This window comes from Mastigoproctus giganteus, chromosome 8 (genome assembly GCF_048544385.1).
Source record: "Mastigoproctus giganteus isolate SK-2022 chromosome 8, ASM4854438v1, whole genome shotgun sequence".
Lineage (NCBI taxonomy): Eukaryota > Metazoa > Arthropoda > Arachnida > Uropygi > Thelyphonidae > Mastigoproctus > Mastigoproctus giganteus.
In genome coordinates, this window is record NC_143582.1 from 200,733,506 (window position 1) to 200,754,108 (window position 20,603).

At 36.4% G+C, this 20,603-nt stretch overlaps 1 protein-coding gene across 1 annotated transcript in view; it reads left to right on the top strand.

Annotated features, from left to right (window-relative positions):
* The window catches only part of Arp6 (Actin-related protein 6), an 80,585-nt gene that overhangs the window by 52,983 nt on the left and 6,999 nt on the right, over nt 1-20,603 (top strand). Inside the window, exons 9-10 of the mRNA XM_090380031.1 lie at nt 2,673-2,748; nt 14,527-14,589. Coding sequence (XP_090236157.1) covers nt 2,673-2,748; nt 14,527-14,589 — 139 coding nt within the window. The remainder of the gene's footprint in view (nt 1-2,672; nt 2,749-14,526; nt 14,590-20,603) is intronic.

Below are 20,603 nucleotides of genomic sequence, written 5' to 3' on the forward strand. Positions count from 1 at the left end.
CTGTCACCTAGTGGTTCCTTTATCTGCAAATTCTTAATGCATGAATAATCATTGATGATAATCAGATCAGGAGTATTACTCCCTCTGGTTGCCCCTCGAACATGTTGCTGTAGAAAACAATCCTCCATTAAATCCGAGGTGCCTCCGTAGTCAGGTGGGAAGGAGCAGCAGTGCATAGCACACGCTTCTTGATTAGACCAGGGTTCGAGCCCGTCACCACCAAATACAGAGGATACGGAAAGGTCAGGGAATGACCACCGCATATCCTGGAGCAATATGGCCTTAGTTGCTAATGCTCCTAAAAACCAAAAGTAACTAACTAACCATTAAATCCACAAAATGTTGCTAGCATGCAAGAAACCAATCCGCAAGTTTCAGTCAATATCTGAAAAGTTAAAATCCTTCATTACAAGATATTCTGGCGCCTCTGTAGCCAGGTGGGAAGGAGCAGCAGTGCGTAGCACACGCTTCTTGATTAGACCGGGGTTCGAGCCTGTCACCACCAAATACGGAGGATGCGGAAAGGTCAGGCAATGACCACCGCATTTCCCGGAGCAATATGGCCTTAGTTGCTAATGCTCCTAAAAACCAAATAACAAACAAATAACAACAAGACATTCTGATTTACTGGCCCTCTCTATTTCTCTGCACAATTGTACATTGCTAGCAGAGACAAGGATGTAATTATCCCTTTGTATAAGGCAATGGTCAGGCCACACCTTGAGTACTGCGTACAGGTCTGGAGGCCTCATTTTAGGAAGGATGTACAGTTGCTAGAATGAGTACAGAGAGGGGCAACAAGATTGGTGAGAGGAACAAAGGGGGGTTCTCTTACTAAGAGAGGCTTAAATTCTGCAAGTTGCAGCATCTGGAGACTAGGCACCTGTGAAGTGATCTGAGTGAGGTGTATAAGGCCTTGAATGGTTTGATCAGGCTCAGTGCTGATGTGATACTTCTGCTTGCTCAGATTAAGAACTTAAGGGAGCATAGATTCAAATTGAAAAAAGACAGTTATAGAATAGATGTGCAGAAGTTTGCCTTTAGACAGCAGGTAGTTGATTGCTGGAACATACTTCCATCTGTTGTTGTGGAAGTTGATAGTTTAAATAAATTTAAGGCTGAACTAGACAAACATTTGGAGTGACTGGATGGGTGAAATGGAAAGGTTTTTATTTTGGCTGATGCTGTATAAGCTTGCTTTCTTTCATCATATGCCTCAACTAATACTAATTGACTTTATATATTACACATGTAAATACAAATACTACATAGGTCTTTATATTTATATTGTGAATGATAATTCCTTGATAAAAATGTAAACTAAGAGGTCAAAAATGTTTTGTTTTTTTGACTTGAAAAATAAAGTAATAATAAAAACAATTTGACTAGAAACTTTTAACTTATTTATTGTACAATAAAAAGGTATAAGAATAAAATTTAAACACTTCAGTTTAAGAATGCTTTTATATTATGCATTTTCTTGGTTTATTATCATTATTAGAAATTTTTATCAGCACTTTAGAAAATATTTACACTGAAAATGAGGCCTTCAGCCATGGCTGGTTTGGCCATAGCGTTAATGTGGCTCTGTTTTTCTACCAGTAATTCGTGAACGTCTTCAGTAGTCATATCATCAAAACCTTCCTCTCCTACCGACTTAGCAAGTTCTACTATTGCACCAATTCTGTTTTCTGCCGGTTGGACCATATTTCCTAAATGAACTGACTTTGGCCATACATTTTTCCAACACGCACGTGTTGGTTTTATTTCTTTGAGCGATAAAGCTATGATTCTGATACAGTCCACAATTGAAAAATATTTCCATGCCTCCATCACTTCAATAGAATTGGAATCAATTTTTTCCAAAATCTATTGTAACGATTTTCTGATGTAATGAGTTTTAAAGGTAGGTATAATGCCTTGATCTAATGGCTGAATTAAAGAAGCTGTATTAGGTGGTAGGAACATTTTTGGATGACTTAAATCTTTTGGATGGCCTGCCGCATTATCCAATGGTAATAAAACTTTGAAATCTAAATTTTTCCACTTTAAATAATTTTCTACAGCTGGAACTAAACAGTTTAGAATCCATTCTTTAAATAAATTGGCAGTTACCCAAATTATGCCTAATTTCCTTAGGCATAATTTAAAGCCTGAATTTAATTTACAAAAAAAAATTATTCCAATACGACAAGCACAAGTTCAATAGTACGGAACCTACCACGAGGATTTCTCAACAAAATAAATTACAGGGATTTCCCAATATTTTTTTATGCATAACAACTAGCGAGTTAACAGATGGAATTCACAGGAAAGAATGGTAATGAAAAATTATATCCAACATAATAGCAGGTTTTTCTCCGCACAAAAGCTCAAAAATATTGTGTTATGCATGGTTTGCCACAATTCTGTAACTGTGTTTTGCGAGAATTGCTGCATTTATCAATTGTGTTAGAGTGAAACCGTGTTGTAGAAGTCTGTGTTATACAAGGGTTGCCTGTATAATATTAAAAAACAGAGCCAAAAAAATTATGTAGAGTCAGGTATCTTCATTAGTAAATACTAAGTAACCTTTCAGAAAGTTATATTACAACCTCTCATTTGCCTTTCACAATATTTAAGACATGCAATTTAATTTTGTTGAAATAGTATTTTTTTTTTCTTTTTTCCAGACATACAGCCACATTTATACAACAACATTCTGTTAACTGGTGGAAATATTTGCTTTCCTGGTTTCAAGGACAGGGTGTATGTATTTAGTTATCATTAAATTTACATGTTACTATATTATAAATGTAATACATTTTAATTTTCTTGTGCCTTTTCAAAATGTCGAAAGCAAGAGAACTATTTAATAGGAAAATGTTAGGTTTGAGTTATTTGGTAACAACAAGTATTCATTAGGGACTGAATTTCTTTAATGCCACTTGATTGACCTTGAAGAAGAAAATGTTCTCCTTCAGTTGACCTATATATTTGTTGTAGTTTCTGGCCACTGAATAAGCAGAATCTCTCTTTGATTTTCTTTATTATTAAATAAGTAAACCTTAATTTAAAAAAAATTTTAACCAGGTTAAAATTTGCTGTTCTACTTGGAAATCATTTTACAAAGCTTCACACAATGTTCATTCACATGTTTGGTAAACCACAAGTGGGGACTGATGTACAGGAGAAATGGGCTAATCTATCAAAGTGAAATTTGATAAAAAATCTATAAAAATATTATAAGTTAGTCCTGGAATTTTTAAAAGAATCAGAACAGTTGTTCTAATTTATAGTAATACTTCTGTAAGGGTGGAATAGTGGTATGGAATCAGAATCAGGCCTAAAACCTTCCCAGTGACCAATCAGTTATACCACAGAAAATGTGCTGTCAGTCTGACTTTTCCTTTTCAAGAAATGCCCGACATTTTCAGTGTTTGGGCAGTTCTTTTAACTTTGAATAAACGTTAACGCAATGAAACATACTTTCATTGATATTTATTTTTAATCAAAATTGAAACCTAAAACATTCCCAAAACACATCCTGATAATTTGGAGTCAATTGACCTTTTCTTCTGAAGTGATGACCAGATATTTCTGAAACATACTTTGCATATATATCTACCAAGTCACATTGCAACACACTCATTCACTTTAGAGTGAGACAGATTTTCATTACCTTGTGTTTTTGCAGTTTGCCTGAAAAATGATAGACAAAAGAATTGAACAAATAATCAACCTCAATTTTTAACTAAACTAAAGAAAACACCAACTGAAAGTTATGAGTTGTTATGTCAAGTTTATGGGGAAGATACTATGTCAAGAGCTTCTGTGTTTGAATAGCATAAAAGATTTTTAGAAGGAAGAGAGAATGTGAAGACAATGAACAACCAGGCCAAGAAAACTGATGAAAACACGGACCAGATAAAGATATTGATTAGAAGTGATCATTGTTTAGGTATTAGAATGGTTAAATCAAAACTCAATATGGACAAAGAAACAGACAAATTTTAACTGAAAATGTAGTCATGAGAAAAGTGCATGCCAAGATGGTGCCAAAAATTTTGAATGAAGATAAAGAATGAGAAGACTCCAAGTTTTTGAAGATGTTTTGTTGAAAAGAAATTTGGAAGATTCAGATTTTCTAAGTACTTTAATTATTTGTGATGAAAGTTGGCTGTTCCAGTATGATCCAGAAACTAAAAGACAGTCAATATATTGGAAAGCTAAACAATCCCCCAGATCGAAAAAAAGCAAGTATCTCAAAATCAAAAATGAAAACCATGCTTCTTGTTTTCTTCGATCTTAAAGGAATTGTTATGGCTGAATATGTCCCACTAAAACAGACTGTTAATTAAACATAATACATTGAAGTTCTGTATGAAAAAAGGTTGGATGCTTCATGAAAACAATTCTCCAGTGCACAATGTCATCACCAATGCTGGACCACTGCCATGTGGAAATCTGTAACCTGATCTGATGAATCCTGTTTCCAATTGTCATGCTAGTGGACATATCTGCATTTGGAGAAAACAACATGAGGCCATGGCACCTGTATGCACTGTTGGTGTTTGGCAGGCAGTAGTGTTACGGTTTGGAGACTGTTTTTGTGGAATGCCCTGAGTCCTCTGATTACCATTATCAACAGCTCAATGGAAATGCTCACCTTTCTATCGTTGCCAACCAAGTACACCCCTTCAAGATGACAGTGTATCCAGACAACTCTAGCATTTATCAACAAGACAATACACCATGCCACAGGGCCCAGCAGATTACTAACTGGTTTCAGGAAATGATTTCTTTATCCTTTCATGGCTGCCCAACTCGCCGATCTGAACTCAACTGAGTGTGTTTGGGACCTACTGGAAAAGGACATTTGATGCTGACAATCCTCTTGACAATGTGCAGGCATTACTGGACTCGTTGTGCAACACATAGGTAGCACTATCACAGGACACCCTGCAGCACCTTCAGAAGTCCATGCCAAGGCACATACAGGCTGTATTATGTGAAAAAGGTGGGCCTGCCCAGTATTAGGTAAGCATTGCTAATGCAAAATCAACTTTAGTGTGTATCTGTATATAGATAACTCAAGATGTATGAAGAAATAAATTGAAATAAAAAACATGGCAGACATACTTCAATATGTCAATACATTGTATAACTAAGTTATATTGACATATTGAAGCTGTTAGGTTCCTTTACACACTTGTGATTTATATTGTCCAGTTTTAATGAAATATGGGGTAGCCCAGTAAAGAAGTGAAGATATCACCCATCTTAATTGGCCTTCAAAATTCACCTGACTTAGTCCAATTGACCAACCGTGGGATTTTTTGGAATGGGAAGTGAGGCATATGGACATGCAACTGTTACCTATTCCAAATTGTGGAAAGCCTGGCATGTAGCATATCTGCAGATCCTTACCCACATCTTCAGACATGTGTTGGAGTCAGTGCTTAGGTGAATAGCAGCTATTATCTGTGCAAACAATGGCCCAACATGGTAATGGGTGGGCAATCATAATTCAGAGATCACTGAGTGTGTATATATATTGTGTATTTCCTATTTTGAAGACTTCATAATGTGTATAGTATCTAAATTAATTCTAACTTGTATATTCCAAATTAAATATTAAATACATTTCCATTATATACAAATGTAGATTAGATATAACAGATTGAGGCAATGTCCCCCCCCCATAACAAAAAATTATCGGTATGCACACTTCCACTTTGTCAGATATGAGCCTCACAAATTAGAGCAAAGTTTGTGCATTGTTGTGGATAACATAGATTTTATAAATCGGATAACATAGATTTTATACATGGCTCTTTGAAGGAAACCATTGCAGATGGATCAAAGCTTCGTGGAGAATTGCCTATGAAATATCTAGTTGCGGCACCATTCTGACACTTGTGGACAAGTGTGCATTTTGTGGCACCATCAGCCACTCCAACAGCAATTTTATTGAAACAGCCATTTACAACTCAGCAGTTAATTTCCATGTTCAAACCATCCTAGATATCTTAGAGTGACCTGAAAGACTAACTAAGGCATATTTTGGTAAAAGAACTATACCAACAAAGCAAGATCTTTCATTTGCAGTACCATATTGACTTTTGCTTGTTACTGTAGTAGTAAGTAGTGATTGCATCTGCTTTATCATATTTAATACATGTGCTCACTAGTCATGTTATGAGATTTACTTTGCATATTGACTTCTTTTAACACCATTCATACTCTAATGTCACTTTTTGGAACCTTTTTGGGTTTTTTATTTCTGCATATTCTGGACATGGTCTATTCCAAATTTAACGTGTGGGTGATTCGTGGTGTGCCACATACAGACAACAAGAGTAATGCACTTTAATTATAACTAATATGTTGTACCTTCTCTTATCTGATTCTGTTACTGTGTGGCTTGAATAATGAATTATTTTGTAGGGAAATACAAAGAGTATTGTTTGCAGTTGTCTGAAGTCAACTGCTCCATAATTTATCATGTATATTCTGAGGTTTGGATCCCACTTCTGTTGCATGATGTATGAAAGGAAGGTTCTCTTAATTAAATTGAGCTTCCAGTGTATTTTCCATTAGATAGGAAATATCAACAAGTGCAGTAATCTTTGTAATAATTTACAAGAATACATTCATTTACCATTATGCATTTTGGGCGCCACCATTTTTTTCTTGCTATAACTAAATCAAAGATCTTTGATTTAGTTATACTTAGTTATAATTTATTAATAGTTAAACTAAATATAAATAATATTTAGTTACAAATTAGCTGTAACTAATTTACTAACATTTTAAGATTAACAGAAAAAAAAAAGGGTTTTTCATTCATATTGAACATATAAGCTTTACTGTTTTAATGTTTGGCTCATGCAAAATTCTGGATTTGAATCTTGGCTATTTGAAAACTTCAGTGGTGGCACTCTGGCAGTGACATTAATACAGCTAATTTTTTTAAAATTAGCTGTATTAATATTAATGAATACAGCTAAAAAATTTATCATCACTTTTGCAATTAATAAAATGTTTCCTAAAAGTTGTAAAAGAAGAGACTTACCTGCTGCTTAAAATTCTTGTCAACTTCTATTTTAATTGAATTATATGTATATGTGACTGACCTTCATTCACTTCAGTTCATATTTGTGCACCCTTTTCATCTGTAACTTCTTATTTATATATCTCCAGGATCACAAATTACAATTCTTACCACTTGTGCAATCCATTTTACACACAAAACATCTACCATTTCCCAGTAGTTACTATGAATTTTCAACTGTCAATGCCAGTTGGTTCCACAGTTTCTGATTAAAATCACAACCATCACTCAGCAAAGATACCAAATTATTTAAGAAGTAATGATGAATAAATAACTGCTCATGGAGCTTACATTTTAATTCTAAATTTTGTAAAGATGACAAAGGAAATCTTCAGGACTTACAGATTTAAATTAGAATTCTTAAATATTTAGTCCTGATTTAATTTGTGGTGGGGGGGGGGAATTACCATATGATTTGGTCAGCTTTTTTGAGTTTTGTCTATAGCAAGTTGTGAAAAAAACCTCCACTAAACACTTGCATGTCCTTTTCTTCCTCAATCTACATATGTAAGAATGCTCTGTTTTTCCTGAGGGGTGGAGAAACCCAGTTTGGTCTGCTATCATGATTGATAGCAGACTGTATGACTGAAGTTTGGGCTTCATTCCTTGCCACTCTGTAGACCCTGTGTAGACTGTTACCATATTTTCTGTGTTGGCACTTTATTGAGCACTGATGTGTGTATGGCAGCTAAAGATGTTACTGAAGAGAATGGCAGGAATCATGATTCTCTGGCTGGTGATATTGATATTCCTGAGCTGCACTGGTGGATACCTCAGGCGTTACAATCTCTTCTTTTGTAGTGGTTTTCTTGAAGTATCTAACACAGACCAGGATCTATCAACTGCAGCTGTAGACACAAACACAATCTCTCCCCTCACAATCCCTTCCCTCAAGCTCATCCCAACTCTACAGTTTTGAAGCTCCCAAACTGTAACTCTACATGTGCGACTCTACATGTCAATTGTAACAGGATTTTTCTGTAATACTTTTTATTTTCTCTAACTTCTTGGGCCCACCATGGCATTTATGTATTTATGGACCTCCTCTCCACATACATCTTGTAACTTCCACTAAAGTTTTCTTAAATTTTTTGCTGTTCTTCATTTAAAGACTTGTTAACAGAGATGCCATTTAACTTTTAATAAAGGTTTCTATATTTCATAGTTGTTGGAAAATCTGGGAGCTCTGATTTTTATTGGTTTTTTACACTTTCTTTATTATTGGCATTAATTATATTTATAATTTTTAATTTTTTGAATACAAAGATGATGATGACTTCCATTCTCCCATATCCTCTATACCCTTGTATCTTCAAGTTGTGCTTTATGCTGAAACACTATTTATAATTAAAAGTGCCTGACAGTGCCATATGCACAGACAAATGTCATCACTAGCCATCATTACCAGACATATCACAAGATTTTCAAATCATCACTCACAGATGACTACTCCTTTCCTGGATCAGTATTTTGCATGTTACATCATGACTTTCCTCAAAATGGTCAACAGTGACATATTAGCTTATCATTAAGTCTGCTGTAATTAAATGGACTTAATACTATACCGCCATGCTTAAACACTTGATTACTCGAGTGTTTAAGCATGGAGGTACATTCAGTGCTTTAAATTTATTTACTATGCTTCTAGCATTGGTGTAAATACAGGTATACATGCACATATTCTTAATCTTAGTTACCCTAACAGCTCATGTATTTATTTGTTCCATGATGACCCACAGCAGACCTTGAAATTCCAAGCATCTTACTTTCCAGGCTGCTGCACATTCCAATAGAAGCAGTATAAGAATTACTTTCACCTCTGCCTGTGGTTATTTTTAGAATATTAGTCTGTATATGCTCCCAAGCTAGCAGCTTTCTGACCTACCTAACACTTCCTCAATAGTATCAACAAATATTCTTGCACTCTTTCTATTTATGTGTATCCCATCCCTGTAGAAGCAGTCTCTCCTATTAACAAGCACAGACCATGCTGAGAAAAATTCTACCCCATGAGCCTTGCACAGTCTCTCCAGGGCCAGATTGATTGACAAAACTCTCATCATATACTCCTTTCTATTGTGTCTGGACAGAATTGCAGACACTTTCAAATTTAACCCCAAGTCACTTTTTTTCCCCCAAAATTGCTCTGTATTTGTTAAGTAATTCCACAGATCTTCTACTCTTAATGTCATTAGTGCCAATGTGTACAATATCACTTTTGGTGCCCTTAAAAGATATGTGCTATACGATGTCATCAACTTTATTAATCATAATTTAATCACATTTTAAATTATTAATTATATTTTAATATTTTTTCAACTACCCAGTCTCCTGAGCATTAGTTATAATTTAATAACACTGACCCTTAATATATAGACAACAGTAAAATAATTAAAAGAAATACGTTATTAATTCAAAACTGAACCATGGTTTGTAAAGCCGACTCTTAAGCTTAATCTGGATCCCAGCCTAAAAAAGGTTAAGAACCCCCATTTTCTATATTTATTGTTTAGCTCCAGTTTCCATGTATTCATCATCTTAGTTTCTGTGGTACCTACTTTGCTGATATAGAGACTATAGTTGTTCTGCTTAATTTTCCACTTGCCTTTAAGTTGCTAACTTTGATGATACCTATTATATTTATTTATTTATATAAATATATATTTATTTATATATATTTATAAATATAAATATTTATAAATATGTATAAATAAATGATACCTATGATATATATAAATAATCATCAATACCTATATTGATGATTATTTCAATAGCATATTTAATACTGTATATTCTGGTTCCATGACAAGCACAGCAGAGACCTTGTTGGCCCAGACAATGTCCCAGCCAGTATAAGTCTCAATTGCTTTGTCCTAACATAGTTAGGACAAAGTTAGTTCTGTATTGTCAGCTCATCCTTGTTCATTCAGTAGCTGTACAGCATGGATCTTGCTAATGATTAGATTTCTCCTCATTGTTAGATAGCTTTAGACTCCTCAGTAACCCTGATGATTATATATTTACATATATATAAAGTTATTATGTACACAGATGTGTATATACACGATCCTCCAACATGTATTGGGGCATATTGGGACTGATCAAAAAAAATAATAATAATAATTAATATTGAGTTTGAATCCGTAAGTGAAATTTTTAATGTCGAGTTAAATGTCTGTAAATGAAATCAGTAACATTCAGAGGGACACTTTTTATGTTTTTAATATATGGAAACAAGAATCTTTCCCACACCCTTCCCGTAAGACCACTAATTCTCTCCTTAAACTGGTACCTGGTTCTCAATTGGTGTTCCGAAATGTCCTGAAGGTGTTCACTTGTATTGAGTTCTTGGTGCTGAGTTGGAAATAACAGGTTCATATTATTCTCATTGTCATGTGTGCATATGTATGTATATAAATATATCCGTACAGCATAGGTGTACCCAATAAAGTGGCAGACACTGTCTGCCACTTTATTGGGTACACCTATGCTGTGCACACAAATGATTTGTCCCACAACGTTGCAAGTCATATGACCACAGTTGTGGATATAAATGCAGCAGAACAACCTTTCTAGTATAAGTTAAGCGTACAAACCATAGCAAGGATGGGGAAAAGGAGTGATCTAGTAGTAGTAGTAGTAGTAGTAGTAGTGGCACTTGATGCAAGAAAGCAAGTGTAGGAGCTTATGCAGCATCAGCCAAAAAAAAAAAAAAAAAAAATCACACCATACCCTCCAATTGCCTGTCCAGTTCCTCCTTAAATTTATTTAACCTATCAACTTCCACAACGACAGATGGAAGTTTGTTCCAGCAATTAACCACCCGCTGGCTAAAGGCAAATTTCCGCACATCTATTCTACATCTATCCTTTCTTAATTTGAACTTATGTCCCCGTAGGTTCGTATTCTGAACAAGTGGGAGGATCCCATCAGAATTCAGCGTGCTCAACCCATTCAAGGCCTTATAGACCTCAATCAGATCACCGCGCAGGTGCCTAGTCTCCAGCCACTGCAATTTGCAGAACTTAAGCCTCTCTTGGTAAGAGGATCCCTTCATTCCCCTCACCAATCGTGTTGCTCTTCTCTGTACACGCTCAAGCAAATCTACATCCTTCCTAAAATGAGGCCTCCAGACCTGTACGCAGTACTCAAGGCGTGGCCTGACCATTGCCTTATACAGAGGGACAATCACCTCCTTTTCCCTGCTAGCAAAATTCCTATATATCATTGACAAAACCCCATGACCTGCCCTAGCAGCCTGTCTACATTGCTCAGAAAACTTCATATCTGACTGCACAATTACTCCCAGGTCTTTTTCATTTTCTACCACCTTAAGTGTAGTACCACACAGTTGGTACGTTTCTCTGGGGTTACTTCTACCCATATGCAGTACTTTGCATTTGTCAAGGTTAAACTTCAGTTGCCACTTCTTAGCCCATCTGCCCAAATTATCTAGATCCTGTTGCAGTAGCACACTGCCATTACTGTCATTAACAACCCTGCCAACCTTCGTGTCATCTGCAAACTTCGACATTAAGCCTGATATACCTTCATCAATATCATTGATAAATATACAAAACAACAGTGGACCCAACACCGAACCCTGTGGGACTCCACTAATAACATTAGTCCACGAAGAGCAGCACCCATTGATTACCACCCTCTGTCTTCTCCCACTTAACCATCCTTTTATCCATTGTAGCAACTTACCCTTAATACCATTCTGCTCCAATTTGTACAGTAGTCTTCCATGCGCAACAGTGTCAAAAGCTTTCCTGAAATCCAAGTATATGATATCAAAATTATTTTTTGCATCCAGTTCCTTTGTGACCACATCATAATAACCAATCAAATTTGTCAGACAAGACTTTCCCTTAACAAACCCATGCTGTGTCTGAATTATTGCTGCAGTCTTGTCTAGATGATCCTGCAATGCATCTTTAACCAGTGACTCCATTACTTTACCCGGAACAGAAGTTAAACTAACTGGTCTGTAATTATTCGTGTCACCCTTCGAACCTCCTTTGTGAATTGGGGATACATTTGCACATCTCCAGTCCGTGGGAACCTCCCCTGAATCCAAGGATGCTCTCATAATTATGGCTAAGGGTTTGCTTAGTTGCTTTGCCGCCTCCTTTAATATAACTGGATAGATCCCATCCGCCCCAGGTGCCTTCTTATGTTTAACTTCAACAATTTCTCCTCCACTTTGCTCTCAGTTATTACAAAATCATTAAGCACACTGCTACAATTTGATAACCTTCTTCCATTTTCAAACTGTAATGATTCCTCACGTGTGAATGTAGATGCAAAATACTCATTCAGTTTGTTTGCTATCTGAGCAGGATCATCAACAGTCGACTGATCATCATCTAATGGACTGCCGACCGGGCTAGCCGAGTGGGTAAAGTACCTGCACGGCAACCCAAAGGTCGCGGGTTCGATTCCCGCCTCGGGCTTGGATCAAAGTACTGCAAAAACCTTGGGAGGTGCAATATGGCCACAGAAGCCGATGCGCCAACAACTACCAAAAAAAAAAAAAAAAAAATCTAATGGACTTCGAATGTGGCATGGTAGTAGGTGCAAGACGTGACGGACAAAGCATCGCTGAAACGGCAGTTCTCCTGAACTTTTCACGCATCACAGTTTCAAGGGTGTATTGAGAATGGTGCAACGAACAGAAAACATCCTCTCAGTGGCACTCCTGTGAAAGAAATCACTTGTTTATGAGAGAGGTCAGAGGAGGATGGCTAGAATTGTGCAAGCAAACAGATGGGCCACAATGTTGCACATCACATCAGAATACAAGGTTGTATTCTGACGTGATGTGTGACATTGTGGCCATCAACAAACAAACAAATGCATTGTAAAATTTTTTATATGATTAATCATGAAAATGTACTATTTTGATTTATTTTTATATTAAATAATAATCGTTTGAAAGCTAATTTTTGTCTTAATTCATTTCTGGACTTTCACCTGAGGGGAAAGTCCAGAAACGTCGAAAAGAGAACCAGAAAAATATAAACTTTTAGCGGTTTACTTTCGGTTTGCATTAAATAACAAAATTTCGATTTATTCATTTATTACTGAGTACATTTAAATTCCCTCACCATGAATTGTTGAGGAGGCTTCCATCCTGCAGTGGATTGATAATGGCTGTAGTTTACCTTTTTACATTTAAATTGGAATGAAAATTATCTAAAACAGTGCTCTTCAACTTTGCGGAGAACAAAATGTCACGCCGGACCACTAGTCGCACTTTGTCGCGAATGGGCTACAACAGCCAACGGCCACATTGCGTACTTTTGTTATCATTGAAGAACAAGAGAGCACATCTTCTGTGGGCACAGCAACACCAGCACTGGACTATCAAGGATTGGAAAACAGTTGCTTGGTCTGACGAGTCGAAGTTCCTGGTGCATCATGTTGATGGAAGGCTCAGAATTTGGCGAAAACACCATGAATCCATGGACCCGTCATGTCTGACAATTACTGTGCAAGGTGGTGGGAGGCAGTGTTGTGGTGTAGGGAATGTTTTCTTGGCAGATTTTGGGTCCATTGATACCCATAGATTCACGTCTGAATGTCACATTGTACCTAAACATCGTTGCTGACCAAGTCCATCTGTTCATGTTGACAGTTTATCCTCAGTAAGGTGGTTACTTTCAGCAGGATGATGTGCCGGTGTACAAAGCCCAAATCACTATGGAATGGGTCCATGAACATGACAATGACTTTTCTTTGCTGCAGTGGCCCGCTTAGTCCACGGATCTCAATCCTATTGAACATCTTTGGCATGAGCTGGAAAAGGCTGTTTGCTGCAGGCCTACACCTCCGTCAAATCTCAAGGAACTGCATGACACACTCATGTCTGCATGGCACTCCATTCCTGCACAATGTTTTCAGCATCTTGTTCAATCCATGCCTAGAAAAATTCAGGTTGTTTTGAAGGCTAAAGGAGGCTCAACATGCTACTAGGTAGGTGTACCTGATAAAGTGGCAGCACAGTGTATATAAATCATTATCGACACAGAGTTACTGAAGGTTATGTTGTTGTTGTTATTTTGGTTTTTAGGAGCATTAGCAACTAAGGCCATATTGCTCTGGGGATATGCGGTGGTCATTGACCTTTCCCTGACCTTTCCACATCCTCCGTATTTGGTGGTCACTGGCTCGAACCCTGGTCTAATCAAGAAGCATGTGCTGCGCACTGCTGCTCCTCCCCACCTGGCTATGGAGGCACCTAGTTACTGAAGGGTCAAACTAGCTAACAAGGAGATGGGAACTCTTTGTTAGCAGAACTCGTGCTATTTAAGCTCTGCTGCTATTCAACAGTGTATATAAACAATAAAAGTGAATTCTCTTTGAAGTATATTTCAAATTATTTAACTGTTGAAAACATATTAAAAGTGTTCTTTTCTCAACAGGTTTAATGATGTACGTGCCTTTGCTCCAGATATAGTTGATGTAAGAGTAACAGTTCCAGAAAAGTAAGTTAAAAAAAAAAGTTAACACAAAGTTATTATTATTCCAATTTAAAATTTTATATCTATCAAAATTCTTGCAAATAAGAAAAAAATATAGTGCCTAAAAATTTGGAATCGCATTTCATTTTTCTTAAATTTCAAAGTTTTTATTAAAATAGGACCAACCTGTTTACTTACAACATTATTAAAAATCAAAAAAGTTGAATAATATTTAAAAGATATTTAAGAAATTTCTAGAATACAGCCAATCCCCGGCTTACGGAAATGCGACTTTACGTAAATTTTTGCCGGCTGGTGCAAACTTAAAAAAATCGTGGAAACGTATTTTGAATCCCTTAGGAATAAATGGAGGTATCGTGAAAATATCTTAATGTAAACCCAATAACGCATTGTTTTCTTTTAGTAATTCGTTCCAAGACCTCGGAAGTTGAAATTTTCGTTATATAACTAAGTTATTTATCTCTCTAAAAAGTCATTTTATAATGTAAATTGTATTAGTTACCAATTCAAATCATTAAAATGCACTACACGTTCATCGTTATTATATGTTCTGTTATAAGAATCAATTTTGAATGCCTTTGTGATATTTTTCTAAAGCACATTTCTGGAGGTCACTACCATAAAACAATAAAAACAATTTGCACTTTCCAGTTTATTGGGCTTTTCTATTAGCACAATCTATTATAAATGGGTAGTAAAGTCGATCTTATTGCATTTGCGATAAAACCGATAACTGGAATTGTGTGGGTTTTTACGTTATGGTGAAATGAGTTCCCCTTACTGAAATCTTCAATCATATAAAAAACGTAAATAAATTTTCAAAATCTTCTCTTCATTCCTATTTACTTCTTACAGTGGTGAAGAGATAGGGACCAATGGAAAGTGCAAGTGCTGGCAGTGCTAGGAAACCAAACAAAATTGATTTAGAAATGAGGATGATTAATTAAGAATTACGAAGCAGATGGAAATTAGATCTTGCTGCTTCGACAGTGAATACTGTTTTAAGGGATAGTTTGTTGTTTGTTTGTTTGTTATTTGGTTTTTAGGAGCATTAGCAACTAGGGCCATATTGCTCCGGGGATATGCGGTGGTCATTCCCTGACCTTTCCGCATCCTCCGTATTTGGTAGTCACGGGCTCGAACCCCGGTCTAATCAAGAAGCGTGTGCTACGCACTGCTGCTCCTGCCCACCTGGCTACGGAGGCGCCAAAATTAATTAAGGGATAGTGTGCGTATAAAAGAACATGTTAAAGGATCAACAGTAATCACAAAACAGCATTCAGGTGCTATATTGAAGATGGAAAAGCTATTAATAATATGGATGGAAAATCAGATTCAGAAGCAACTGCCCTTGAGTCCAATGGCCATTCAAGCAAGCATTTAAATACAGCGAACCCCAAGCCAAGTTCGGTGCAAGCAATGGGTGGTTTAATAGGTTCAAGCATCGCGCTGGTTTCCAAAACATTAAACTATGCGGTGAAGTCGTCAGTGCCGATTCTGCAGCTGCAGAGAAATTTTGTGATGTGTTGGGAAAAACCTCTTCTAAATCTCCACAGCCCTCAACTTCTGCAGCGGCGTGCTTATCAGCTGGAGAGTTAATTCTGGTAACAATGCTCAAAAGGTAAAACTTGCTGACATTATGCCTACCTCCTCTCTCTTTTTGTAGTTTTATAATTTTGAAATTTTTGTAATATTTCCTGCACATGAGTTTAAAAAATTGAATAAATAATTCTATTTACATGTTCGTTGAACATTTCTTTTTTGCTTCAATCAAATTTGCAAGTGCTGCATAAGCATTTAGTGAAATTCTGACTTACGTAGAGTTCTGTGGAATGCAACTCTTACATAAGTCGGGGAGTGGCTGTATTCAAGAATATTCCAGAAAGGTGTAGAAGATAACTGAATGTGGTAGGACATTGCAGAAGATTCCTGAATGTTGTAGCTGATTTTAGAAAATTCTAGAAAGTGGGAGTTTGGTTGTGGGAGTATTCTAGACTGTTTTGCAATAATATAAATTGAGGAGTAAGGACTGTAACTTATAAAATCAAATGCCTCATTCAGAAAAGTGTTTGGTGTAAGTTTTGTGATAAATATGGCAAGAAATAAGGAACTGAATGTTGAAAAAAGAAGTGCTAATATAACTCTAAATAAAGAAAGTTATTCAATGAAAAATATTGACAAAAAACCAGATGTTTCATTTAAAGGAGTACAAAATACCATTCGACGATTCAAGGAGACTGGCAGTTTAAAGGAAAAATCACAATCAGGATGACTGCATCATTAAGCAACACTGATTTCTAAATGTAATCAACGAATTACAGCACCCGAAATCCAAGCTGAGGTTGATAGAAACAGAAAAACTCCCTTGCTACATCCATAAAACTTTGTCTTAAACAATTAAAATTGGAAAATTGAAAGAAATGGTTGGCTTATACTAAAAACCATCAACATTGGACATTGAAAAGTGCAAAAACATACTGTTATTGGATGCATCCAAATTTGGAATCTTTCCTTTTGCATTTGTATCTGATAATATACAGTTGTCACCCTGATATTTTCTGAAGGTTACATTTTAATTAGATTTATCTAATAAGAAATTTGAGCTTATACACTAATTCTCATTGCACTCATATTACATATAACTTCGTCAAATATTGAAACTGCTGGTCTGTTGGATTTCTACATTATGCTGCAGTGCAATGCAGGGTCAATCTTCTCTAGATAAAATACATGAATTTATATACAAACAATATGACCTTGTTAATTTGATATTGAATTATTCAAAATGCAGTGTATTTCGAAGTTAGTTCAGTTTCCTGACCAATAGTACAGGGTTTTTATGCACTTTTAGTTAAAATAATTCAGACTACATCTACAATGCAGACTGAACTGGGTCCCACAACTTGTGAATAACTTGTCTAATTCAAGAAAAGTCTGCCTAAACCTGCTACAGTCAAATATCACTATAACAATAATTCAATTCACTACTGTACACTATATGTCACTTTTAAATTATACATTTCTGGTTACTTTTTTCCAGGATTGTTTCCAGAATCACAAAGAATTCACATCCCTCTAACTCACACTTTGAGTGCATTTGTAATCCATTTTGCTCACACCACTGAAACCAAGATACATTGAGATTGCTAACGATACAAAATGCATGATTTCTCTATGCAGATTCTTTACATCATTACATGTATATATGCTATCAATATAAGTGAGAATGAAAATGGATGTGCTTCAGAGAAAAAGTACTTTTACATTAAAGGATGAAAATTAACTCTTCTTAAGAAATTCACAATGAGGCATTGTGCAGCATGTATGAGCTATATATTAACACAAGCACTATGCTGTTTATTATGTATAATTATTTGCTGTTTAACACTTGCAATCCATGCAAATAAGGGTGATATTGCTCTGTTTTAGTATTATCAGTAATTCACTAAATTTCATAACTTATTATGCAAGCTGCCCTTTCAAATTTCAGTTACATAAGCTAGCCATAGAAAGCTGTGAATGAAAAGAGAAAGAAAATGTCCGCTGTGTAGGCATAGCTGACAAAATGTATGTTTGATTACAATTACGCAGTTTTGAAGTTTTACCTTAGTTATATGGAGTTAATTTCTTTTGTGTGTATAAATTAAGTTGCTATTTATGGAAGAGATTAGCCATGGAGGCTGCCTCAGAAGTTTTCTCTCATTTTCAATACTACTTAGGAGCATGTATGCTTGCATGTATACCAATGCTAGAAGTATAGTAAATAAATTTGATGAATTTGAAGTGTTGGTCAAGACATCAAAGGCGGATATTGTTGGGATAGCAGAGACGTGGTGTCACAAAGATATAAGGAATGCAGAACTGGAATTTGGGGAGTACAATGTGTACAGAAAGGATAGACAGGACAGAAAGGGAGGAGGTGTTATGCTGTTAATTAAGAAAAACATAAAATCAAAAGAAGTGCATCCAGTTGATATAGATGGACAGTGCACTGTTGAGTCAGTTTGGTGTGACATAAGCACTGCAAAAGCAAAGATAAGAGTAGGAGTGTGTTATAGGCCTAATGACTCGAATGAGTACAATGAACAATTGTACAGAGAAATAGAGTGGGCCAGTAAATCAGAATGTCTTATAATGGGGGATTTTAACTTCCCAGATATTGACTGGAACTTGTGGGTTGGTCACTCACACACTAGTCAGACTTTTGTGGATTTATTGGATGATTGTTTTCTGCAGCAGCATGTTCGAGAGGCAACCAGAGAAAGTAATACTCTTGATCTGGTTATCAGCAGTGATCATTCGTGTATTAAGAATTTGCAGATAAAGGAACCACTAGGTGGCAGTGATCACAGTGTGCTGAAGTGGGATTTACTCAAAGAGGTAACTACCGTCAGGGGTAAAGGAAAGGGTTTTTGCTTCCGTAAAGGGGAGTACAGTGGTCTCAGACAGTTTTTAAATTCTGTACAGTGGGATCGACTGACGATGTTACAAACAGTAAATTCTAAGTGGGAAGCATTCAAGGAATTAATCGTGGAAGCTACTAGACTTTTCATACCGATGAAGAAATATTGTTCAAGGTTTAGGCCTAAATGGTTATCAAATGAACTAATGAGACTCGTGACAGAGAAGAAAAATGCATGGGATGCATATAAATTATCAGGCGACGCAGAAGCCTGTAGCAGATATAAGCTAGTCTGTAATCAGGTCACAAAGGAGGTTCGGCAGGCAAAGGCGGATTACGAGAAATCTTTGGCAAAAGATGCTAAGAAAAACAGCAAGGATTTCTTTACTTATATAAACTCTAAAAGGAAGGGGCTGAATATGATTGGTCCACTTGACATCGATGGTTCGACTGTTGATGATCCTGCTCAGATAGCAAACAAACTGAATGAGTATTTTGCATCTACATTCACACGTGAGGAATCATTACAGTTTGAAAATGGAAGAAGGTTATCAAATTGTAGCAGTGTGCTTAATGATTTTGTAATAACTGAGAGCAAAGTGGAGGAGAAATTGTTGAAGTTAAACATAAGAAAGGCACCTGGGGCGGATGGGATCTATCCAGTTATATTAAAGGAGGCGGCAAAGCAACTAAGCAAACCCTTAGCCATAATTATGAGAGCATCCTTGGATTCAGGGGAGGTTCCCACAGACTGGAGATGTGCAAATGTATCCCCAATTCACAAAGGAGGTTCGAAGGGTGACACGAATAATTACAGACCAGTTAGTTTAACTTCTGTTCCGGGTAAAATAATGGAGTCACTGGTTAAAGATGCATTGCAGGATCATCTAGACAAGACTGCAGCAATAATTCAGACACAGCATGGGTTTGTTAAGGGAAAGTCTTGTCTGACAAATTTGATTGGTTATTATGATGTGGTCACAAAGGAACTGGATGCAAAAAATAATTTTGATATCATATACTTGGATTTCAGGAAAGCTTTTGACACTGTTGCGCATGGAAGACTACTGTACAAATTGGAGCAGAATGGTATTAAGGGTAAGTTGCTACAATGGATAAAAGGATGGTTAAGTGGGAGAAGACAGAGGGTGGTAATCAATGGGTGCTGCTCTTCGTGGACTAATGTTATTAGTGGAGTCCCACAGGGTTCGGTGTTGGGTCCACTGTTGTTTTGTATATTTATCAATGATATTGATGAAGGTATATCAGGCTTAATGTCGAAGTTTGCAGATGACACGAAGGTTGGCAGGGTTGTTAATGACAGTAATGGCAGTGTGCTACTGCAACAGGATCTAGATAATTTGGGCAGATGGGCTAAGAAGTGGCAACTGAAGTTTAACCTTGACAAATGCAAAGTACTGCATATGGGTAGAAGTAACCCCAGAGAAACGTACCAACTGTGTGGTACTACACTTAAGGTGGTAGAAAATGAAAAAGACCTGGGAGTAATTGTGCAGTCAGATATGAAGTTTTCTGAGCAATGTAGACAGGCTGCTAGGGCAGGTCATGGGGTTTTGTCAATGATATATAGGAATTTTGCTAGCAGGGAAAAGGA